Source organism: Mobula birostris, chromosome 6 (assembly GCF_030028105.1).
Source record: "Mobula birostris isolate sMobBir1 chromosome 6, sMobBir1.hap1, whole genome shotgun sequence".
NCBI lineage: Eukaryota > Metazoa > Chordata > Chondrichthyes > Myliobatiformes > Myliobatidae > Mobula > Mobula birostris.
Genome location: NC_092375.1, coordinates 64,435,789 through 64,459,291, shown reverse-complemented (window position 1 = coordinate 64,459,291; position 23,503 = coordinate 64,435,789). Strand labels below are relative to the sequence as shown.

Here is a 23,503-nt window from a genome sequence, read left to right as displayed (position 1 = left end):
TTCCAGATGGTATTTTAATTGAGTGCAATTGTGTGACTGGCAATGTCAGCTTTGCCCCTGCTGCAAGCTTTGGTCGCGTTTGGCGATAATTTTTTGAGGCAAACTTTAGGGTCTGAAGTAATGGGGGAATGGAAACTGTATCTCTGGTCTGTATCTCAGCTTATTACCAGGGGCAAATGGAGGGGGTTAGATCAGTATGGGAGAAGATTGGATTGGCAGACTGATAGACTAGGGATGTTTGATAAAACATGGAATGTAAATAAGGAATTTACCTGATAGGCCTCTCTATATGTCACTGTGTATGGAGACTTAGTTGTCCTGGGAGGATGCTAAGTCTTTGTCTAAGCTCCCCTTCAATGCTCCAACAGAAGTGCTATATGGGGGAAACAAAGTTCCTTTGTACAACTTAATGCAGAAAAAGTGCCAGGCAAGAATGACTCAAAATGATTGCTATCAAGTTTTATTCTGCAGTAATAAAATCAGTTGCAAAATTAATTGTTGTTACTTACTGGCTTTGGAACTGAGGAATAATTAATAAAAGGGTCTCTGTTCCATTGAATGTGGGAGTGCCCCCAGATAAACTGCTTCTGAAAGAAGATGCTGGATTTGATTAGTCAGATTATTGGAAAAATGGTGCTCATTGATCCTAAATTATGTATTCTGAATATTTATCCAAAGGACTTTGTAACCTCCAAAAATGTAAGGTCTCTGCTTAATATTTGTTTTTTTGGAAGCCAAATGTTCATGGAAGAAACCAATAACCAGTGGACTCTCACAATGGCTGAAAGGAAAGACATCTTATCTTGCGCTAGAAAAGATAAGCTACATCACAAAAATCAAACTTGGCAAATTTCAGAAAATTTGGGACACTTTCTACAAGTTTCTGCATTTTCTACAATATTCAGGATGATGAAAGTAACAAACTGAATTGACTGCTTTTTTTAAAGGCAAGGTGTTTGCTTTTTTGTGTGTGTGTTTTTTTTACTTTTGATTTCTTATGTATTTTATTTTTTCCTTTTCTTTAACTTTGTTGTACTTTCAAACCTATGGATGATCTAATGTTTTTTCTCATTCTGTAAAAGCAATAAAGAGGTGTTTAAAAAAATAAAGAGACAAGAAAAGATTGATGCACATTTGCTAAAATACTCTTAACTTTATTCTTCATATTAACTGGACAAATCAAATCGGTGAAGGCAGTTTTGAAAATGACTGGGACAGCATTTTCGGAATGATAAGATATGGAAGAAACTTGGGGGGGGGTGCAGTTTATCTTCAACTTTACCCATGTGTTATGAGATAGGGATAATTAGTAACCTAACAAGGAATCCTTTGGGGAAATGTAATCACAAGAAGACAGTTTTTTTTGCTGTTTGAGAGAGACACAGTCCACTCAGAAAGACTGTCAAGTTGGATGGAAGTTTGAAGTCTATAGCATCACAAGAGTCACCTTGGTCAGGGTTGATTGGAAAATGACATGGAATGGAATGATTAGAAGATTGGTTAGTAGGTAAACAATGGCAAGCACATTTGAATTATTTCAAAATTTTCAATCAGCATTCATTCAGCTGAAAAGTAAATCCACAAGTAGAGTAACTTATTCATAAATAACTAAGGAGGTTAGAATAAAACTAATTTAAAATAGATTCTTAATGTTGCCAGAAAAATGATAAGGCCAAAGAGAAGTTTTAGAAAGCAACAGAAAGATGGATGACTACAATAAAGTAATGAAAACGTAAAATAATGCAAGAGATTTTTGCACCAGCATAAAAATAAGAGAGTGACAAAACAAAGTGATCTCAGAAGTAAACAGGAAAATGATTATGGGAAATGAAAAACAGTCTAGATGTTGAAAAATTGTTTTGTGTCCCTCTCAGCCGAGACGTGATAAATTTAGTGGAAATGGAGGGGAACCAGAGTTCTGAAGAGGAGTGAGGAGCATGCAATCATTATAATTACAGGCAATCCCAATATTATGCGAGAGGAAGAATTGAGACATCCCTAGAGATTAGTCCCTATTACCTATCCCCATAACGTGAAGCTATGTTATCTGTGCATGCAGAGAAAAAGGTTGGCAACCTTCTCTTGTATTGCTTTCTAAATGTATTGTGTTTTGGTATTTTCCAAGGCCAATAGAGTGAACATTAAACTAACTTTAAAATCAATTTAAGTTCAGTAATTTTTCTTTAAATTTTTACATTCAAAAATATATCACTGTTACCGTTTCTGACCACTTCCTCTTTGTTTAATATAGATACGAACAACTGGATTTTCATCTTCCTCTTATTTAGTATTTGCCTCTGTTACACAACTTCATAAAACTGTTTCGTTCTGCCTGAAGGTAAGCAAGTCATTTGATTTTTCTGAACGATTTGAAATTTTTTGGAAAATATCCACCAACTTTATGATTGGGATTCATTGCTCATCAATTAAAACGCTGAGAGGTATTTTCACCATGTTATAAAACATATGTTCTCCGACATTGACAGTGAGAATGCATATGCAATAAGCACATCATTATGATAACTAATGTTTTCTGCAAGCATTTTTGACAAAACAGCAATCAGTAATTTTATATTTTTTTGTGTTTGTAGATTCTAAACTGCAAGCTCAAATTCTCAAGGAGTTATACTTAGAAAATATGCTCTCAATGCAAACAGTTCACTTATAATGAAAGGGAAAGTTGACATAGATAGTTATTTGATATTAAGATAATAATCACATTTTTTAAAGCTTAGATCTTGCTATAGTTTAATTGTACAGGTCCCCACCCCAGCTTCTGAACATTCGTCTTCTGCATGATGTGTATATACAAATGAGTGCTTGGGAAACAACAAGAAGGATTGGCCAGTGATTACAGGCCTTCAGGCAGCTCCTGCTTCTGTTTTGTGGGAACCTGGTTTGATGCCGTATTTCTAACATGAATTGTTTAGGTTATGAATAACTCAAGAGGGATAGAACTGTGCCATAACCTGAGCTGACTTGTATAATGATTTAGAATTCAGCAATACCAGTGAAGTTCTTACTCAATGGCAAATATTTTGAATCCATATTCTTCCACTACAGCAATTTATTCTAAAAAGCATCACATAATTAACCTGCAATAAGACCTGCTCTTGAAATGTTTGCATATAACCCTAGCAATTGCTGTTGCAGTCTTATATCAATGCAACGACTTTAAGTGGGGATTTATCAAAACCAGAATCATATTTATTTTCATTGACATATATTATGAATTTTATTTTTGTGACGGAAGTACAATGTAAGAGATAAAACTTGACTATAGCTTGAAATGAATGAATAAATAAATTAATTAATATAAATAAAAGAATAAACACCGCAAAAAAATAGTGAAGCGGTGCTCATGGGTTCGAAACTTTCAAACTTCCCAGTAATGGAAAGGGACAAAGGTTTTAATTTACACCAACTTGCTAAAAAAAAACATTTCTTTTCAATCAGATTGTTGTGGGAGGGAGACAGAGAAAATAATTTCAGTAAGGATATTTGATTTGCGGGAGTTCTTTAAGTAAAAAACAATATTCTACAGTATTATTTTATTGCATTTTGGCTTAATTGAAAATTACAATATTGCATAGTGATTTTCATTTCATAAGGTAATTTGTTTGGCATACTTTAGATCTGATTTTACCATCTGGTTTCAGTTTAACAGCTGGCAAACTGTTGTATTTAGAAATTGTGTGTGACACGTGTCTTCAGAATAACATTGGTCCCACAACTTAATGATGAGCTGTTCTCTCTGTGTCATCATATGTCATCAGGGACTTAAGCCTCAGTTACCCACACTGAAATTAGCTGGTGGCTAATGAAAGGGATTGATAAAATAGAAGCAGGAAAGTTGTTTCCACTGGTAGGTGAGACTAGAACTAGGAGACATAGCCTCAAGATTCACGGGAGTAAATTTAGAATTGAGATGAGGAGGAACTGCTTTTCCCAAAGTGTGATGAATTCTCTGCCCAATGAAGCTGTGGAGGCTACCTCAGTAAATATATTTAAGACAAGATTGGATAGTTTTTTGCATAGTAGGAGAGTTAAGGGTAATGGGGAAAAGGAAGTAGGTGGCGATAAGTCCATGGTCAGATCAGCATTGAATAGCGGAGCAGGCTCGATGGGCCAGATGGCCTGCTCCTGCTCCTATTTATTATGTTCTTCTGTTCTTATACAAATAAATAAGCAAGCATAAAATGTTAAACTACAAGAAAGATGATAATTTAGACTCTAATCCAACAAGTAGTAGAAGAAATCATCCGTTGAAGGTCAGATTAAATACCTTCAATGATGTACCAGATTAAATACCTTGTTAAATACCTCCAAAAATATCAGTTAATATACCAGAAAGATATCCCCTAGAGTCATGAATTAAGTGCACATTTATGAACTTTCATCTACAGTCTTCCAATCTCATAATATACAGTCCTTTAGCAATCAATGCGGGGACCATTGTGTCATATACAGACATGACTTGATAGAGAATGTAGATGGTTTGATTTGTAACTTTACTGACAACACAAGAATGGTTGAGTAGGAGATAGGGATGAAGATTGTGAAAGGATACTAAGGAACACAGACCAATTGGAAAATTGTGTGGAGTGGAGACAGGCCATTGTGAGGTAATGCATTTTGGGTCTTTATGTACTCACAGAAGATTTACACATCTTTCAGTTCAAGATGTTACTTTTAATCTTTTCTTAACTTGGAAGCCACTGAAGAATTCTGGGCAGGACGGATTTAATGCCCAAACTGGTCGTCACCAACTAATTTCACTGTGTGGTACTTCGGTAAGGGTTCAGTCCCTGATTCCATAAGAAACTGTCCATCACTTAGTAGTGGGACCAATGTTGACTTGAAGTAATAAATCATACATCAGTTTTTACTTACATCAGTTTTAAAATGATTTGGACAGGTATTTGTATAGGAAAGGAGTAGGTGGGTATGAATCCAATGAAGGCAAATGATAGGCATCACAGTCAGCATGGATGAGTTGGGCTGAAGGGCCTGTTTGTAGGCTGCACAATTCTATTACTTTATCTCTTATAAAAAAGTTATTTATTAATTTTGCATAATACAAGTAAGTGTGTTTTTGACTGTCATGGAATCAGATACAAGGTGTCATTGACTTTAATGTACTGTACATATTTGTTTCATGAGCTTCAGCAATACTCCTTATGGAAATAATAGTGCGGATACAGGGGAGGAAATTTAGATAACAAATCTCTGTCAATTGAAATGTCTGTCTGGGCAAGATGCTGGAATTTCTCAGTTGGAAAGTCCCTTCAGCTGTTACTTTTGTGAACAAATTTATACTAATCATATTTAATTTAATTATCTCAATCATCATTCTTTTATTTTTCTCAGAGGAGCTCTCTATTTGCAGAATGGCACCATATTTATCTGCTGTAATGCAGTTACTGTACTGCTTGAGTTATAATTTATAAATACTTTATGATATTTCCAGAAAAAAAATGCATAGTTCTAAAATGCTCCTTGCCTTCTACTAATTAGCAAGTAATTGGATGCAGGAGAATGATCATACTTCAAAACCATGTCACTTAGAAAAACTTTACTCTGGAAAAAAGTTGGGATATTTTTGTGGCACAAATAGCCTATGTTAATTTAAGATGAGGTAATTTTACTCTGTGACAAGAAGGATCAAAATAAATATCACTTGTGATGCTGAGAGCCCTCATTAATACAGTAGGTCTGACCTTAATAAATTATTACCATAAAGGGATTAAAATCTGAATGAGATCACTTTCTGAGTTTGAAAAAGGTTGCTTATTGTGAAAATGTGTCAAGGCCTATGGCTGAATTAACTAGGGGACACAGGCCAAGGCAGTAATTGAAAAGTGAATGCTTTAATTCATACAAGGGATGTTGATCACGCAGTTACCTTATCAGTTTGTGTATTTATTTATATTTTGATTGGTGATAAAATTCAGGAAGAAAATTTCCTTTCTCTTAAAGGCTTTAATCAAGGTCTTGGTGTCCTTTGTACATCGGAAAGAACAGCTATCACACGTGAGCAGAAGAAATGACAATTGTTCCTTTACTGTTTACCGAGAATTAATATTCTCTCATTCAATGTCTTCATATCCAAAGCTCACAAATAAATCCTGTCAGTCACCATGTAAAATATACTTTGAAGGCCAAAACAATGACAAATTTGTAAAAAAGAAATTGGTGGAAGTACTGGTTTATATTTCTTGGAGAGATGAGCACATACAGACCTTTTAGCCTACCAAGTCCATATTGACCATTTTCATACTGATCCTATTGTGATGGATATTCAGTGTCCAGGGCCGGGGGCTCTTTTGCCAAACTCAGCTTTCTAACATAGCAGCTGACACTTGCAGAGATCAAAGAGTTGTTTTTAAGCAAGTTAAACTTCAAACCAATATTCTTTGTTTAGCTTCATGACATAAATGGGAGCCAGTCTTCAGTTTTTAATGTGCAAGCAATAACCAGTTTGTAGTTAAAAGGACAGCTTTGCAAACAAAAGCACTCTCTATAGAACCCAGTCTGTGGCCCACAGCATAAGGCTGGCTGCTAGAGATGCAGTGTAAGACAATGGGGTTATGTTAAGTTCAAGTCATATGCAGCACAAGGCATATATAGCACATATAAAATTGCAAGTAAACATATAGTCACAAAAAATATATAGCCCAAGTAACTGAATGACATCTCCTGTAAATTGATGATGCACGGGTATTATCGGTAAGAACAAGTAGCTTTCAGCGGTCTGCAGATGAACTTACACATGCACGCATGCACACAGTCCTGCTTGTCATTCCACCAATCAAACACTGGAAGGCACCACCAATGTGAGGGGCCAATCCCCAACTCAGCATGGATGCTGTGTTACACCACCTCCTGCCTCCCCTCTCCTGGACTGCTGTAACAGGCAAGTCTGCGGCTTGAGGCCTAGACCTCACTGCAACCAAGGTAGCACAGCTCTCTTGCCATCTGTCTCCAATAAACAAGGACAATGGATTTGCAGTAGGAAGCGTCCAAACCACCACTCACTGATTCACCGCCTTTGCACACCGACTCCAATGCCTTCCCGTAGCAGGCAGTAACATGGTCCACACCAAGTCCAGATATTCTAGCTCCTCTGCCAATGATGAGCTCGCTGGAAGTGTAGACCTGGAGACTTGAAGTTCTTAATGTTCAGTATTATCTTGTGCTCATAAAAAAGATATTTGAAATAGACAAAAACGCTTGTGGTTGGAACCTGAGAGGCTGTTGTGTCCAAATGCAATGCCACCTTATCAGAAGTTAATTGGGCTTGTATTGGCTAAGTTACTTAGTTCAAGGAAAGTTGCAGACCAGAATAATACTATCAATCATTTAGTACATCAAATTGCCGATCTATCAATAGTTGGGAGATTTGTGCATTCAGAGGGTCACCGCAAATACTATTAATTTTGGACAATCCACATCAGGGGTGCATGAAAAGAGTTACTTTTTAATCAGGGCGGCGATTGAGATTTTTAAGGCAGAGTTTCGTGGCAGTTTTTCTGTTCAATCAATCAGCAAGTGGCAGTGCATAAGAAGAGCTACATTTCAGTCAGGACTGCATTCAAGATTTAAAAAGCAGAGCTTTGAGCCAGTTATCTCTGAGCTGGACAACCCACATTAGGGGCACGTGAAAAGAGTTACTTTTTAATCAGGGCAGCGATCAAGAATTTGAAGCCAGAGTTTTGCGACAGTTGTTTTGAATTGAAGAGTGACCAATCAACAAGAGGGATTCATTAGAAAGGGCCGATAAGAATAATTCAAGTGCAAGCAGAGTGGCCATTCTTTTGAGTGTGCCAGTCGTTAGAATTGCTTTGGCTCATCAGGCTGAGGTGACATCAAACTTGGGTGAGGTAGATTGTTTTGTAAGTTACTCTCTCTCTGTTCTATTTGTTCATTCCTCGTCTATTAGTGCATTGTATAGTGAGAATGGCTCCAGGGTCAGTGTTTTGTACTGTGTGTTGGAAGTGGGAAGTCAGAGACGTCCAGTCTCCCAGATAAACACCTCTGCGCCAAGAGCACCAAGCTGCAGCTCCTGAGAGAAGGAACTGGAGCTCCAGCTTAACAACTTTTGACTCATTCGGGAGAATGAGGAGGTGATAGACAAGAGCTACAGGGAGATAGTTACCCCTAGCTTGCAGGAGGTAAGTCAGGAGAAAGAGGGGAAGTGTACAGCCAGTAAAGAGTGTACCTGTGGCTGTTCCTCTCGATAATAAGTATACAACTTTAGATACTATTGAGGCGGCTGACCTACCGGGAGGGAGCCACAGTGACTGGGTCTCTGGCACTGAGTCTGGTGCTGTGGCTCAGAAGAGCAGAGGGGTGAAGAGGACTGCAGTGTCGATAGGAGATTCCTTAGTCAGAGGAACAGAGACAAGATTCTATTGGCGCAATACAGACACCCGGATGGTAAATTGCCTCCCTGGTGCCAGGATCAAGGATGTCTCGGATCGGGTCCATGGCATTCTTGAAGGCGAGCACCAATGACATAGGTAGACAAGCTGAGGAGGTCTTGAAGAGAGATTTTTAGGGAAATAGGTAGAAAGCTGAGAAACAGAACCTCCAGGATAGTAATCTCTGGATTGCTGCCTGTGCTACATGCCAGTGAGGGTAAGAATAGGATGATTTGGCAGATGAGTGCATGACTGAGGAAGTGTTGCAGAGGGCAGGGGCTCAGATTTATGGATTGTTCCGAGATGTCTTCTGGAGAGTGTATGAACTGTACAAAATCTATGGGTTACATCTGAACCTCTGGAGGTCCAATATCCTTGATATGACGTAGTTGATTCGCAAATAGAGGCAATGTTTAGTGAGACTACTAGCAAGGAGGGCTGATGACAGGGCAAAATTGCAGTCAACAGGATGAATTGCAACATAAAAGGTAAAAAATGAAATTAAATCATTAGAGAGAGGTGATGTAGGGTCAGAAAGTGTAATTGTTGTTAATAGAGCTAAGGAACTGCAACAGTAAAAAGACATTGATGGGAGTTATATACAGACCTTCAAACAACAGTAAGGATTGGTCTACAAGCTACAACAGGGAATAGAAAATGCAAGCAAAAGGGCAATGTTACAATAGTCCTGGGGGATTTCAATATGCATGTAGATTGGGAAAATCAGGTTGGTGTAGGTCATTTCTAGAATGCCTAGGAGCTGGCTTTTTAGAACAGCTTGTGGTTGAGCCTACTAGGGGATCAGCAATTCTTGTTTGGATGTTGTGTAATGAACCAGAATTGATTAGAGAGCTTAAGGTAAAAGAACCCTTAGGGGTAAGGGATCGTAATATGATCGAATTCACCATGAAATTTGAGAAGGTGAAGCTGAAGTCAGATGTATCAGTATTACTGTAGTGTAAAGGGGAGTACAGAAGCCTGAGAGTGGAGTTGGCCAGAACTGATTGGAAAAGAACACTGACAGGGTTGAAGGTTGGAAGCAATTTGGAAGGCACAGGATATACACATCCCAAAGATGAAGAATTATTCTAAATGCAAGATGACACAATCATGCCTAACAAGGGAGGTCAAAGCCAACATAACAGCCAAAGAGGGCATATAATAGAGCAAAAATTAGTGGGAAGTTAGGGGATTGAAAAGGATTTAAATAGCAACAGAAGGCAACTAAAAAGTCATTAAGAAGGTAAAGATGTAATACAAAAGTAGGCTAGCCAATAATATTAAAGAGGATACCAAAAATCACTTCAGATACATAAAGTGTAAAATAGAGGTGAGAGTGGACTGATGAAAAACAATGCTGAAGAGGTGGTAATGGGGGACAAGGAAATGACCAATGAACTGAATAAGCATTTTGCATTAGTCTTCACTGTGGAAGACACTAGCAGTATGGTAAAAGTTTTTGGTGTCAGTGGTTATGAAGTGTGTGAAGTTACCATTACTAGAGAGAAGGTTCTTGGGAAGCTGAAAGGTCTGAAGTAGATAAGTCACCTGGACCAGATGGTGTACATCCAGGGTTCTGAAAGAGGTGGCTGAAGAAATTGTGGAAACATTAGCAATGATCTTTCAAGAGTCACTAGATTCTGGAATGGTTCTGGAAAACTGGAAAATTGCGAATGTCACTTCATTCTTCAAGAAGGGAGAGAGACAGAAGAAAGGAAATTATAGGCCAGTTAGTCTGACCTCAGTGGTTGGGAAGATATTGGAGACAATTGTTAAGATGTGGTTTTGGGATACTTGGAGGCACATGATAAAATGGGCAGCAGTCAGCATGGTTTCCTCAAGGGAAAATCGTGCTTGACAAATCTGTTGGAATCTTTGAAGAAATAACAAGCAGGATAGACAAAAGAGAGTCGATTGATGTTGTGTACTTGGATTTTCAGAAAGTGTTTGTCAAGGTGCCACACATGAGGCTACATAACAAACTACAGGCTGGTGCTATTACAGGAAACACCCTAGCATGGATAAAGCCCTGGCTGATTGGCAGGAGGCAAAGACTGGAATGAACGGAGCCTTTTCTGGTTGGCTGTCGGTGGCTAGTTGTGTTCCACAGAGGTCTGTGTTGGGACCAATTCTTTTTACGTTATATGTCAATGATTTGGATGATAGAATTGGTGACTTTATTGCAAAGTTTGCAGACGATACGAAGATAGGTGGAGAGAGTTTTGGGGAAATAGGGAGGCTACAGTAGAACTTAAACAGATTAGGTGAATGGGGAAAGAAGTGACAGATGGAATAAATTGTCAGGAAGTGTATGCTCATGCACTTTGGTGGAAGAATTGAAAGGGTGGACTATTTTCTAAATGAAGGACAAATACAAAAATCTGAGGTAGGAAGGGATTTGGGAGTCCTTGTGCAGGATTCCGTAAAGGTTAACTTGCAGCTTCAGTCTGTGATGAAGAAGGCAAATGTGATGTTAGCATTCATTTCAAGAGGACTAGAATATAAAAGCAAGGATGTAATGTTGAGACCTTATAAAACATAGGTGAGGTCTGACTTGGAGTATTGGTGGTTCTGGGCCTGTATTCACTGGAATTTAAAAAAATGAAGGGTGACCTCATTGAAACCCATTCAATGGTGAAAGGCCTTAATAGAGTGAATGTGGAAAGGATATTTCCTATGGTGGGAGTGTCTAAGACTAGACGATACAGCCTCAACATCCTTTTTGAATGAAGATTAGGAGGAATTTTTGAATTCTTTTTTGAATAACGATTAGGAGAAATTTCTTCAGCCAGAGAGTCATGAATCTGTGGAATTCATTGCCACAGGCAGCTGGGGAGGCCAAGTCTTTATGTATATTTAAGACAGACATTGATAGGTTCTTGATTGGTCAGGGCATGAAGGGATCTGGGGGCAAGACAGAAGATTGGGGCTGAGAGAAAAATTGGATCATTCATGATAAAATGGTGGAGCAGACTCGATGGACCAAATGGCCTAATTTTGCTTCTGTATCTTGTGGTCTAATTTTGTGTATTTGGGAACTCTGTCACCAGAAGCTTTTAGAGTAGTTGTGCGGAAAGGTTTCTGAAAAAATTATCATGTGTGTAAAGTCACCCTAGTGGCAAAAAAGCCAATATAAATGAGAGCGAGCAGTCAGGTTTGTTAAGAATGATCAAGGAGCATCAAGAAGAATGATAGAAAGACAGGGTGAACTAGAATCCATTCCTCGGCCTGCAATTTCTGCAATGGTTAACTCATTTATCTGCAACTTGTTGGAAGTTCTTTGTGGTTTAGAAATCACTTGTAATTTAAAAATCTCTTGTGAGTTTGAAATGTGTTTTAAGAATTCTATCTAAATTTAAATGTATATTGTAGGTTTTTGCAAATAAAACAAAGTGAGGCATTTTATGTTAATGAATCCAGTAACACATTTTATTGAACTCCAAAAGCTACACACAAAAATGCACTAAAACTCTTTACATAATAATGTCATCACATCAGACGAGACTCTTAAAGTGAGACCCCAACTCAATGTTGGTGGTTGTAAATTATGTTTGTTTCTCGCAATTACAAACGTACATTACTCTGCAGTATCACTAAGTATAAATGATTTATGTTTAAACTATTCCTCCTTGATATGGAAGGAGGATCCACTGCTCAGATAGGGGACATTAGCAGCTAACCTAGCAGTGGAGAACAAAAAGAGAAGTAATCTAGCCTTTGGAGAATAGGTGGCTACAGCATATCATACAAGGACGTTGCCGGGTCTAGAGGACCTGAGTTATATGGAAAGATTGAATAGGTCGGGACTTTATTCCTTGGAACATAGAAGACCGAGAGCAGATTTGATGGAAGTATACAAAATGATGAGGGGTATAGATAGGGTAAATGCAAGCCAGCTTTTTACACTGAGGTTGGGTGAGACTATAACTGATGTTCCTGAGTTAAGTAAGGGTAAAAGGTGAAAATTTTAAGGGGACCGTGACGGGAAATTTCTTCCCTGAGAGGGTTGTGAGAGTGTGGAATGAGCTACTGGTGCACGTCGTGTGTGCAAGCTTGATTTCAATGTTTAAGAGAAGTTTGGATAGGTACATGGATAATAGTGGTATGGATCCAGTGCAGGTAAATGGGAGTAGGCAGATTAAATGGTTTGGCATGGACTAGATGGGCTGAAGGGCCTGTTTCTATGCTGTACTTTACTATAACTCTATGATTTCAATGCTAAAGTCTGATATTATTCAAGGCGATAAAGTAGGGGAGCCGAGAGGGAAAATTAAAATTGTAGTAGGCATAATGGAAATGAAGTAGAATGCACAATATATAAAGTTCCTGTACAGATGTATGAGATCAAGCAAATAATAGAAATAGCTCTTGTCCTTACCTACCACCCCATGAGCCTCCGGATCCAACATAACATCCTTCACAACTTTTGCCATCTCCAAAGGGATCCTACCACCAAACATATCTTTACCTCCCCACCTCTCTCTGCTTTCTCCAGGGATCACACCCTACATGATTCCCTTATCCAATCATCTCTCCCCAATAATCTCCCTCCCGGCACTTACCTCTGCAAGTGGCCAAAGTGTTACACCTGCCCATTCAGCCCCTCCCTCATCTCCATTCAGGGCCCCAAACAGCCCTTCCAGGTGAGGGAATTCTTTACCTGCAAATCTGCCGGGGCTGTCTATTGTGTCTAGTGCACCTGATACAGCCCCCTCTAGCTGTGAGACCCATTGGAAATTGGGGGACCACTTCAGTGAGCACCTCCTCTTCATCCACCAAGAATGGAACTTCCTACTAGCCAAATATTTTAATTCCAATTCCCATTCTCATTCTGACATGTCAGTCCATGCCCTCCTCTTGTGCTAAGATAAGGCCACTCTCAGTGTGCAGGAGCAACACTTTATATTCTATCTGGACAGGCTCCAACCTTATGGCATGAATATTGATTCCTCCATTTGGTAAAAAAAAATTCCTCCCTCTCCCCTCTTCTATTCCCCACTCTGGCCACTTTCCTCTTTTCACCTGCTTATCACCTCCCCCTGGGTCCCCTCCTCCTTTCCTTTCTCCTATGGTCGATTCTCTTCTCCTATCAGATTCCTCCTTATCCAGCCCTTTATCTTCCCTATCCACCTGGTTTCACCCAGTGCCTTCTCGCTAGCCTCCTTCCCCTCTCCCCACTTTTTTATTCTGGCATCTTCCCTCTTCCTTTCCAGTCCTGAAATGTCAATTACTTATTCATTTCCTGATCTGCTGAGGTACTCCAGCATTTTGAGTGTATTGAATAGATGTAGACAGAAGTAGCTGTTGTCTTTATGTCAGCTTGCCCCAGATTGCACTAAACTAGCACTTCTAATAGGAACACTGGATGCTTCCTGTTGGATTTGTATTATAATCAAACCAACAACTGATAGAACATAGAACATAGAATAGTACAGCACAGTACAGGCCCTTTGGCCCACAATGTTGTGCCGACCCTCAAACCCTGCCTCCCATATAAACTCCCACCTTAAATTTCTCCATATACCTGTCTAGTAGTCTCTTAAACTTCACTAGTGCATCTGCCTCCACCACTGATTCAGGCAGTGCATTCCATGCACCAACCACTCTCTGAGTAAAAAACCTTCCTCTAATATCCCCCTTGAACTTCCCACCCCTTACCTTAAAGCCATGTCCTCTTGCATTGAGCAGTGATGTCCTGGGGAAGAGGCCCTGGCTATCCACTCTATCTATTCTCTTATTATCTTGTACACCTCTATCATGTCTCCTCTCATCCTCCTTAACTCCAAAGAGTAAAGCCCTAGCTCCCTTAATCTCTGATCATAATGCATACTCTCTAAACCAGGCAGCATCCTGGTAAATCTCCCCTGTACCCTTTCCAATGCTTCCACATCCTTCCTATAGTGAGGCGACCAGAACTGGACACAGTACTCCAAGTGTGGCCTAACCAGTTTTATAGAGCTGCATCATTACATCGCGACTCTTAAACTCTATCCCTCGACTTATGAAAGCTAACACCCCATAAGCTTTCTTAACTACCCTATCCACCTGTGAGGCAACCTTCAGGGATCTGTGGACATGTACCCCCACATCCCTCTGCTCCTCCACACAACCAAGTATCCTACCATTTACTTTGTACTCTGCCTTGGAGTTTGTCCTTCCAAAGTGTACCACTTCACACTTCTCTGGGTTGAACTCCATCTGCCACTTCTCAGCCCACTTCTATATCCTGTCAATGTCTCTTTGCAATCTTTGACAATCCTCTACACTATCTACAACACCACCAACCTTTGTGTCGTCTGCAAACTTGCCAACCAGCCTTCTACCCCCACATCCAGGTCATTAATAAAAATCACAAAAAGTAGAGGTCCCAGAACAGATCCTTGTGGGACACCACTAGTCACAATCCTCCAATCTGAATGTACTCCCTCCACCACAATCCTCTGCCTTCTGCAGGCAAGCCAATTCTGAATCCACCTGGCCAAACTTCCCTGGATCCCATGCCTTCTGACTTTCTGAATAAGCCTACCATGTCAAATGCCTTACTAAAATCCATATAGATCACATCCACTGCACTACCCTCATCTATGTGCCTGGTCACCTCCTCAAACAACTCTATCAGGCTTGTTAGACACGATCTGCCCTTCACAAAGCCATGCTGACTGTTCCTGTTCAGACCATGATTCTCTAAATGCCCATAGATCCTATCTCTAAGAATCTTTTTTAACAGCTTTCCCACCACAGACATAAGGCTCACTGTTCTATAATTACCCGGACTATCCCTACTACCTTTTTTGAACAAGGGGACAACATTCGCCTCCCTCCAGTCCTCTGGTACCATTCCCGTGGACAACGAGGACATAAAGATCCTAGCCAGAGGCTCAGCAATCTCTTCCCTCGCCTCGTGGAGCAGTCTGGGGAATATTCCGTCAGGCCCCGGGGATTTATCAGTCCTAATGTATTTTAACAACTCCAATATCTCCTCTCCCTTAATATCAACATACTCCAGAACATCAACCTCACTCATATTGTCCTCAACATCATCAAGTTCCCTCTCATTGGTGAATACCAAAGAGAAGTATTCATTGAGGACCTTGCTCACTTCCACAACCTCCAGGCACATCTTCCCACCTTTATCTCTAATCGGTCCTACCTTCACTCCTGTCATCCTTTTGTTCTTCACATAATTGAAGAATGCTTTGGGTTTTTCCTTTACCCTACTCACCAAGGCCTTCTCAGCCCCTCCTCAGCTTCCCTATATTCCTCAATAGACTCATCTGATCCTTGCTTCCTAAACCTCATGTATGCTACCTTCTTCCACCTGACTAGATTTTCCACCTCACTTGTCACCCTACCATTCTTTATCTTCCTCACCGGGACAAATTTATCCCTAACATCCTGCAAGAAATCTCTAAACATCGACCACATGTCCATAGTACATTTCCCTGCAAATACATTATCCCAATTCACACCCGCAAGTTCTAGCCTTATAGCCTCATAATTGCCCTTCCCCAATTAAAAATTTTCCTGTCCTCTCTGATTTTATCCTTTTCCATGATAATGCAAAAGGCCAGGGAGCGATGGTCACTGTCCCCCAGATGCTCACCCACTGAGCGATCTGTGACCTGACCCAGTTCATTACCTAGTACTAGATCTAGTATGGCATTTCCCCCTAGTCGGCCTGTCCACATACTGTGACAGGAGTCCGTCCTGGACACACTTAACAAACTCTGCCACATCTAAACCCTTGGAACTAATCAGGTGCCAATCAATATTAGGGAAGTTAAAGTCACCCATGATAACAACCCTGTTATTTTTGCACCTTTCCAAAATCTGCCTCCCAATCTGCTCCTCTGTATCTCTGCTGCTACCAGGGGGCCTATAGAATACCCCAAACAGAGTAACTGCTCCCTTCCTGTTCCTGACTTGCACCCATACTGACTGACTCAAAAGAGGATCCTGCTACATTACCCCACCCTTTCTGTAGCTGTAATAGTATCCCGGACCAGTAATGCCACCCCTCCTCCCCTTTTCCCCCCTCTCTATCCATTTTAAAGCACTGAAATCCAGGAATGTTGAGAATCCATTCCTGCCCTGCTGCCAGCCAAGTCTCTGTAATGGCCACTACATCATAATTCCATGTATGTATCCAAGCTCTCAGTTCATCACCTTTGTTCCTGATGCTTCTTGCATTGAGGTACACACACTTCAGCCCTTCTACCTTACTGTCTTTACACCGTTTCTTCTGCTTCTCTTTCCTCAAAGTCTCTCTATATGTTAGATCTGGCTTTACCCCATGCACTTCTTTCACTGCTCTATCGCTCCGGGTCCCATCCCCCTTGCAAATTAGTTTAAACCCTCCCGAACCATGCTAGCAAACCTACCTGCAAGGATATTGCTCTCCCTTGAGTTCAGGTGCAACCCATCCAATCTGTACAGCTCCCACCTTCCCCAGAAGAGATCCCAATGATCCAAAAATCTAAAACCCTGCTCCCTGCACCAACTCCTCAGCCACGCATTCAACTGCCATCTCCTCCAATTCTTACCATCACTGTCATGTAACACTGGCAGCAATCCTGAGAACGCCACCCTTGAGGTCCTGTTCTTCAGCCTTCTGCCTAGTTCCCGAAACTCACACTTCAGGACCTCATCCCTCTTCCTGCCTATGTCGTTGGTACCAACATGTATCACGAATTCTGGTTGCTTTCCCTCTCGTACCAGGATGTCGTGCACCCGGTCAGAGACATCCTGGACCCTGGCACCCGGGAGGCAACAAATCATGCGGGTGTCCTTCTCACGTCCACAAAATCTTCTGTCTGCTCCCCTGACTATAGAGTCTCCAATGACGACAGCTGTCCTCTTCTCCGTGCCACCCTTCTGCACCACCGGGTCAGACTCAGTGCCGGAGGCCCTGCCACCGGATCGGTCGTCCCCGCCAACAGTATCCAGAACGGTAAACTTATTATTCAGGGGAATGGCTACAGGGGTGCTCTGCACTACCTGCCTGCTCACCTTTGGTTTCCCCCCTCTGACTGTCACCCAATGACCTGCTTCTGACAGCCTAGGTGTGACTACCTCCCTGTAACTCTCATCTATGACTGCCTCATTCTCCCTTATGAGTTGAAGGTCATCCAGCTGCTGCTCCAGATTCCTTACACGGTCTTCCAGATCGCCCAGCCGCAGGCACTTCTGGCAGATGTGATTCTGCGGGAGAGGGGCATTCCCCCAAGACTGCCACATCTCACATGAGACTGCACCAGATGAACGAGGCAAACACGTTCAGAAAAAGCTCAAATGGCATTGGAAAAAAGGATAAGAGTGAAGCTCTATAATCATCCCTAGACCTGTTGGATTATGCTGAAGCTTTCAAATCTGACTTTGCTCAATTGTCAAAACTATTATACAATAGATATGCACTGCCAAATGACTGTGGGAGGTCAGGAAGGTCAGGTGTTTGGTAGTAACTAAGCAACAAATAAAAGAAAACAGATTCTTCTAGATACTACTAAACCCAATGCCATCGTACCATCTTAACCCATTTTACTCTTGCAAAATTCTCATCTACTCCCTCCAGATACTCGCACTCATTCACACACAATTTTGTGAGCAGTGATCTAACCAACCCTCATGTCTTTAGGACATGGAGGAAATTGGAGCATTTGTAAGAAACCTGCGCGGTCATTAAGAGAATGTGTAAACTCCACACAGATAGCACTGGGTCAGGATTGGAATCAAATCTGTGGTGTTCTGATATTGCAGTGCAATGCACCTCTCCTTTTATATTTCCTTATTTTGTGAAAATATAATGGTTGTGATGTTCAAGTGTGGTGAAAGCACAGGCATTATTCTATTACTTCACTATTCCTTGTGTTCTTATCAAGATGAAATGCATCATCCAGTTTTTAAATTCATGAGAAATGTCGTAACCAAACGATCCAACATTCATGTTCTACCAAACATCATAGAACACCAGGAACTTGATGTCTGTCTTCATCTTTCCCCAGCATACAACTGAAAGAACTCAACAACACAATTAACTGTAATCAATAAAAAAAACAAACTGAAGACCTACTAGTTCTTTGTGGCATATTGATATCCTGAGCAGTTTATCACCCAACATGTGATTGGAAGACTGATTTTCTGAATGTTCAGGGCAGTGAGAAACACTGCATTTCCTTTTAAGTTCTGAAAGTTGAGAATAATATCCAGGCTGCCACTTGAACATGGTGCTGAGCTGCCGTTATTCAGGTGAATTTGCCAAGCACACCCTTGCTGCTCTTTTGATGAAGAGCTGGGGAGTTCTTCTTAGGTATCCGAGCCAATATTAACATTAAATCAAACATTAATTGTATACCACAGCACTTTTGCTTATGATTATGTACCAAATACAAATTAGCTAATGTGCTGCATATTTCAACAATGGCTGCATAGGAGAAAAGTACTTCATTTGCTGAAAAGGTTTTAAGGATGTCCTCAGCTTTTGGGGAACAATTTTGTATATTCACTATTATTATAGTTGACTCTACTGGTTTCCTCATGTACAAAATAAAACACCCCCTCAAACCCTCTTGCAATGAAGATCAGCAAACCATGTGATATCCTAACTGCTGCACTTGCAGGTTTGCATTCAATGGTTCATGTAGAAAGACCACAAGGCCACCAAGATTTTCCAATCTTTCTGTTTTATTTTTCCTTTCAAACTAGATAACTCTACATTAATTACACAACACTGTCATGTATTTGCCCATCCGAATCTTGGCTAAATTATCTTGAAGACTGCACCTTCTTCACAATGATATTCTACCTTGTTTTGTGTGATCTGCAAACATGGAAATAGTACATTTAGTTTCCTCATCTAAGTATATTTAAATACATTGTGAATAGCTGAGGCCAAAGCACTGATCCCCTTGTACCCCATCAGTAAACACTTGCCACTCAATACTTTATACTTTATTGTCGCCAAACAATTTGATACTAGAATGTACAATCATCACAGCGATATCTGATTCTGTGCTTCCCGCTCCCTGGAGTACAAATCGATAGTAAATATTAAAAATTTAAATTATAAATCATAAATAGAAAATGGAAAGTAAGGTAGTGCAAAAAAACCGAGAGGCAGGTCCGGATATTTGGAGGGTACGGCCCAGATCCGGGTCAGGTTCCGTTCAGCTGTTTTATCACAGTTGGAAAGAAGCTGTTTCCAAATCTGGCTGTACGAGTCTTCAAGCTCCTGAGTTTTCTCCCGGAGGGAAGAGGGACGAAAAGCGTGTTGGCTGGGTGGGTCGTGTCCTTGATTATCCTGGCAGCACTGCTCCGACAGCGTGCGGTGTAAAGACCCATTTATTTCAACCCAGTTTTCTATCTGTCAACCTGCTTTCAAAACAAGCCAGTACATTATTGTCAATCCCATCTGCTTTAACTCTGCACATGAACCTCTATGGGACTTTATCCAAGGTGTTCTGAAAGCCTTATGTGAGCTAGAGGTCATTGTTCTTGTACTGGTTGAGGGCCAGAGACCAAAGCAGAATGTCTTCCTGAAATTAGCATTTTGTCTGAATAAATTCCATTTGTATATTAAGTGTAATTTATTTTGTCTTTGTTGGTTACCAACAGGGATGCTAAGTGAAGGCTTCATCTGTGGGATTCCGTATTGGAATGAATACCAAAGGGAATATAGGACTGAGAAGAGACAGCAAAACCCATTAGATGATGACATGGTGTATGAGTTGGCTTCAGTCAATAACTTTCTGCATGGCTCTCACTCTGACTCATCAAATCCGGCTCTGTCACTTCTTGAAAAGTGCAAGTCTTTTGGCAGGTCATTCAGATCGAGCGGACAGGAAAAGAAAATGACACCACTGATACAGGCCTCAAAGGTGACTCCTATTGCCAGGCAGAGGTCCCTGGTGGTAGATATTCCAGGAAGTTCTGGTGTGAGCAAGGAAACTTATTTTGTTCCCTCATGCTGCAAAAGTATTTGTGACAATTACAATGACCTGCAGATTGCTGGAGATCATGTGTTGCCAATTGATTCTGAAACATCTGGCCTGACTTCCCAAAGCAGCCATGAAGCAAACATGGGTCCATTCTTGTATTCACTGGAAATCCCATCACCAGAGTCTCCAAAACTGTCAGAATACCCAAACAAGCCACTCAATAGTGACTCATCTTGTTGGCGCAATAGCAGTACTAAAGACAAAAGCATCATCCAGCACTCTCAGCCACTCACCAACTCTGTTCTGAATGATTATCTTGAGCAGAAAGTTCTAGAACTCTACAAACAGTACATGGTGGACAATATGGTAAATAGTCCATCGCCAACAAAAATAATGGAATCAGAACTTATAATGAATAATGTTGACCAAATCAGCATGCAGATATCAAGAGAACGGAATATGGAAACTATGAAAGCTAAGGACATTGTTATCAGCTGCTTGTTGCGACTTGCAAGTGAAATACAATCAAATGAGCTCAGTACTCCAATTTTACAGATATCTTCATGAATGTAAACCAGATTTAAACATAACTGAGGATCTCAACCTTATAGATGTGAGTTCTTGATGATATGGTTAAGCTTAGGCAAGATTGCCATCTGTATCCTGTAATGACAGTCTTCTGGATTACGACATCAACCCAAGAATCAAAGCCCTTCAGCATTAGCAACCATCCTCTAATGGCATGAACAAAAACCTAGTCATCAGACTACACCTCTTTCTTCAATCAGTAATCATTCTCTCCAGGAAGAGAAATATTTAAGATCCAGACTGCTTATCTAAAATCCCGATGCGGAGTTTTGACCCGAAATGTCAACTATCCCTCTATCTCCACAGTTACTGCCTGAATGACGGAGTTCCTCTTGCCATTTTTATTTTGCTCTAGATTACAGCATTCTCTTGTGTCTACAGTTAAGTCTGATCATAGTGTAACAGAGGGCTGCTGGCCCAGTGCTCCTGTCTAAGTAACTATAATTGTGAGATTCCACCCATCCTCTCTGCAGACTGCACAAGTCCTTGCAAGTCCACTACATCATTTCCCATAGTGCTGGCACAAAATAACAATAACAGGGACAGAATCAAGTGAAATATTTTTCCCACCAGCTTGTCCTATTATTACTAAGGAATCACTGGTTCTTGGAAAGAATAAAAGAACAAAGGAATAAAAGTTAGTCTGATGTCCTTATGTATCTCACTTGAAGCAGTGGAAGGTAGCTGAAGGTTTATTCTCAAAATGGAGGCCGGTGACTCAGAGTGTGGCACAGAGTTGGGCGTTAGGAGCCTTGTTACTTATATAAATGATGTGGATGCAAAAGCACAAGGTTTACTCAGCAAGTTAGTGGATGACACAAAATTAGGATGTTTGTTGATGGTGAAGAAGGTTATCATTGATTACAGGTGGGGGGGGGGGTCCTCGATCCATTGGGAAAGAGGGATGAGGAACGCCAAATGGATTTCATTACAGATAAATGTAAGGTGATGTAATTTGGAAAGTCAAACCAGCATAGGACTTATAGAGGGAACTTGGAGTACAAGTTCATTGGAAGCAACATCACAGGAAGACAGAGTGATGAAAAAGTGTTTAACACGCTGCCCTTCATCAGCAAGAGCAGTGTACAGGAATTGGGATATTATATTGCCATTGTATAAGTTGTTGGTGAGACTACACTTGGAGAACTGTGTACAGTCTTTGTCACACTATTATAGGAAAGACATAGTAAAACTGGAAAGAGAACAGAAAGGATTTATGAGGATGTTGTGTGGACTAGAGGGGCTTAAGTGTGAGGGAAGGTGGGCCAGGCTAGGTCTTTATTTCTTGGAATATAGCAGAATGTGGGGTGACCTTACAGAATCATGAGGGGCATAGATAAAGCAGATGGTAGTAGTCTTTTCCCCAGGATAGGGGAGAGCAAAACTAGGGGACATAGATTTATGATGAGAGTGGAATCTTTTAACAGGAAGTTGAGAAGCAACATTTTCATGCAAAGGGTGGCGAGTATATGGAATGAGCTGCTAGAGGAAGAGGCTGAGGTAGGGACAATATTATCCTTTCAGAAGCACTTGGATTATTACATGGAATAGTGGGGCTTAAAGGCATATGGGCCAAATACAGGAAATTGAGATGAGCTGAGTGAGAACCTTGGCTAGCATGGACAGGCCAGCGTGAAGGGCCTGTATGTCTGCTGTATTACTCTATGACTCGATGACTCTAATATATGTTGCCACCAGTTGGAGGAGGTAGCATGGATCGGATGCACTAGACTTGTTGGATGTTTTATGGCTTATAGCAAAGGAATAAAATAATGCAAATTGGTTATTTAAATATTTGTTTCTTTTTAGGCAGCACTTTCATTGTATAATTAATTATTGACTATTGTGTTGAACATTGTATTGGTTTCTCATGATTAACCAATAGCAGAAATTACATTTATTTAGCAAAATGCATGCTATCTCATGGTAAAATGAGTCTTGCAAGAGGACCTGAATGACAAAGTGACTGGGATGGCTTCTTTATTATTATTACATTCCTTCTAACTTAGCAATACTTCGTTTTGAAATCGCTTTGCAGTTGAAGTGAAATTGTCTTATTTGAAATGATCCTTTTTTTATTTGTAGGATGATTGTTGCTGGTCACACAAAATCAAGAGTGAAATTGGCAAACTGCTCATCATGTTGTGCACAACAATCTGATGTCTTAGATAATATAAAATCTAGTTTGTTATATTCTGTCAATAATTATTTTATTGATTATTGTTAATTACTAAAGATTGTTGCGACCATGCACACATTTTAAGATGTATAAAACAGTTAAATTCCTTGTGAGTTTGTATGTTTTTCTGATAAAAATATACCTATTGTATTGGAATTATACTTCATGTTTCAATTAAAAGATTGATTTTCATATCAATTAAATTTTGTATATCAGTAATGTATTGATATTTATGTTTTGATTTGAGGAAAAATCAAATATTTTCAGGTCATAGAATAATGCAACTTGTAAACAGGCCCCTCGGCCCAATCTGATCATGGTGATCAGCAAGTCAATCCCATTCTCTCGCATTAGGACTATATCCCATTAAACCCTTCCTA

General features: G+C 40.3%; 1 protein-coding gene across 1 annotated transcript; it reads left to right on the top strand.

Annotated features, from left to right (window-relative positions):
* The first annotated feature begins 2,260 nt into the window (after positions 1-2,260).
* LOC140199807 (TLR adapter interacting with SLC15A4 on the lysosome-like) lies at positions 2,261-23,271 on the top strand. Its single transcript, XM_072262297.1, has 2 exons — positions 2,261-2,338; positions 20,034-23,271. The coding sequence occupies exon 2, from the start codon at positions 20,036-20,038 to the stop codon at positions 20,921-20,923; it is 888 nt and encodes a 295-aa protein (XP_072118398.1). The 5' UTR covers positions 2,261-2,338; positions 20,034-20,035; the 3' UTR covers positions 20,924-23,271.
* The last annotated feature ends 232 nt before the right edge of the window (positions 23,272-23,503 follow it).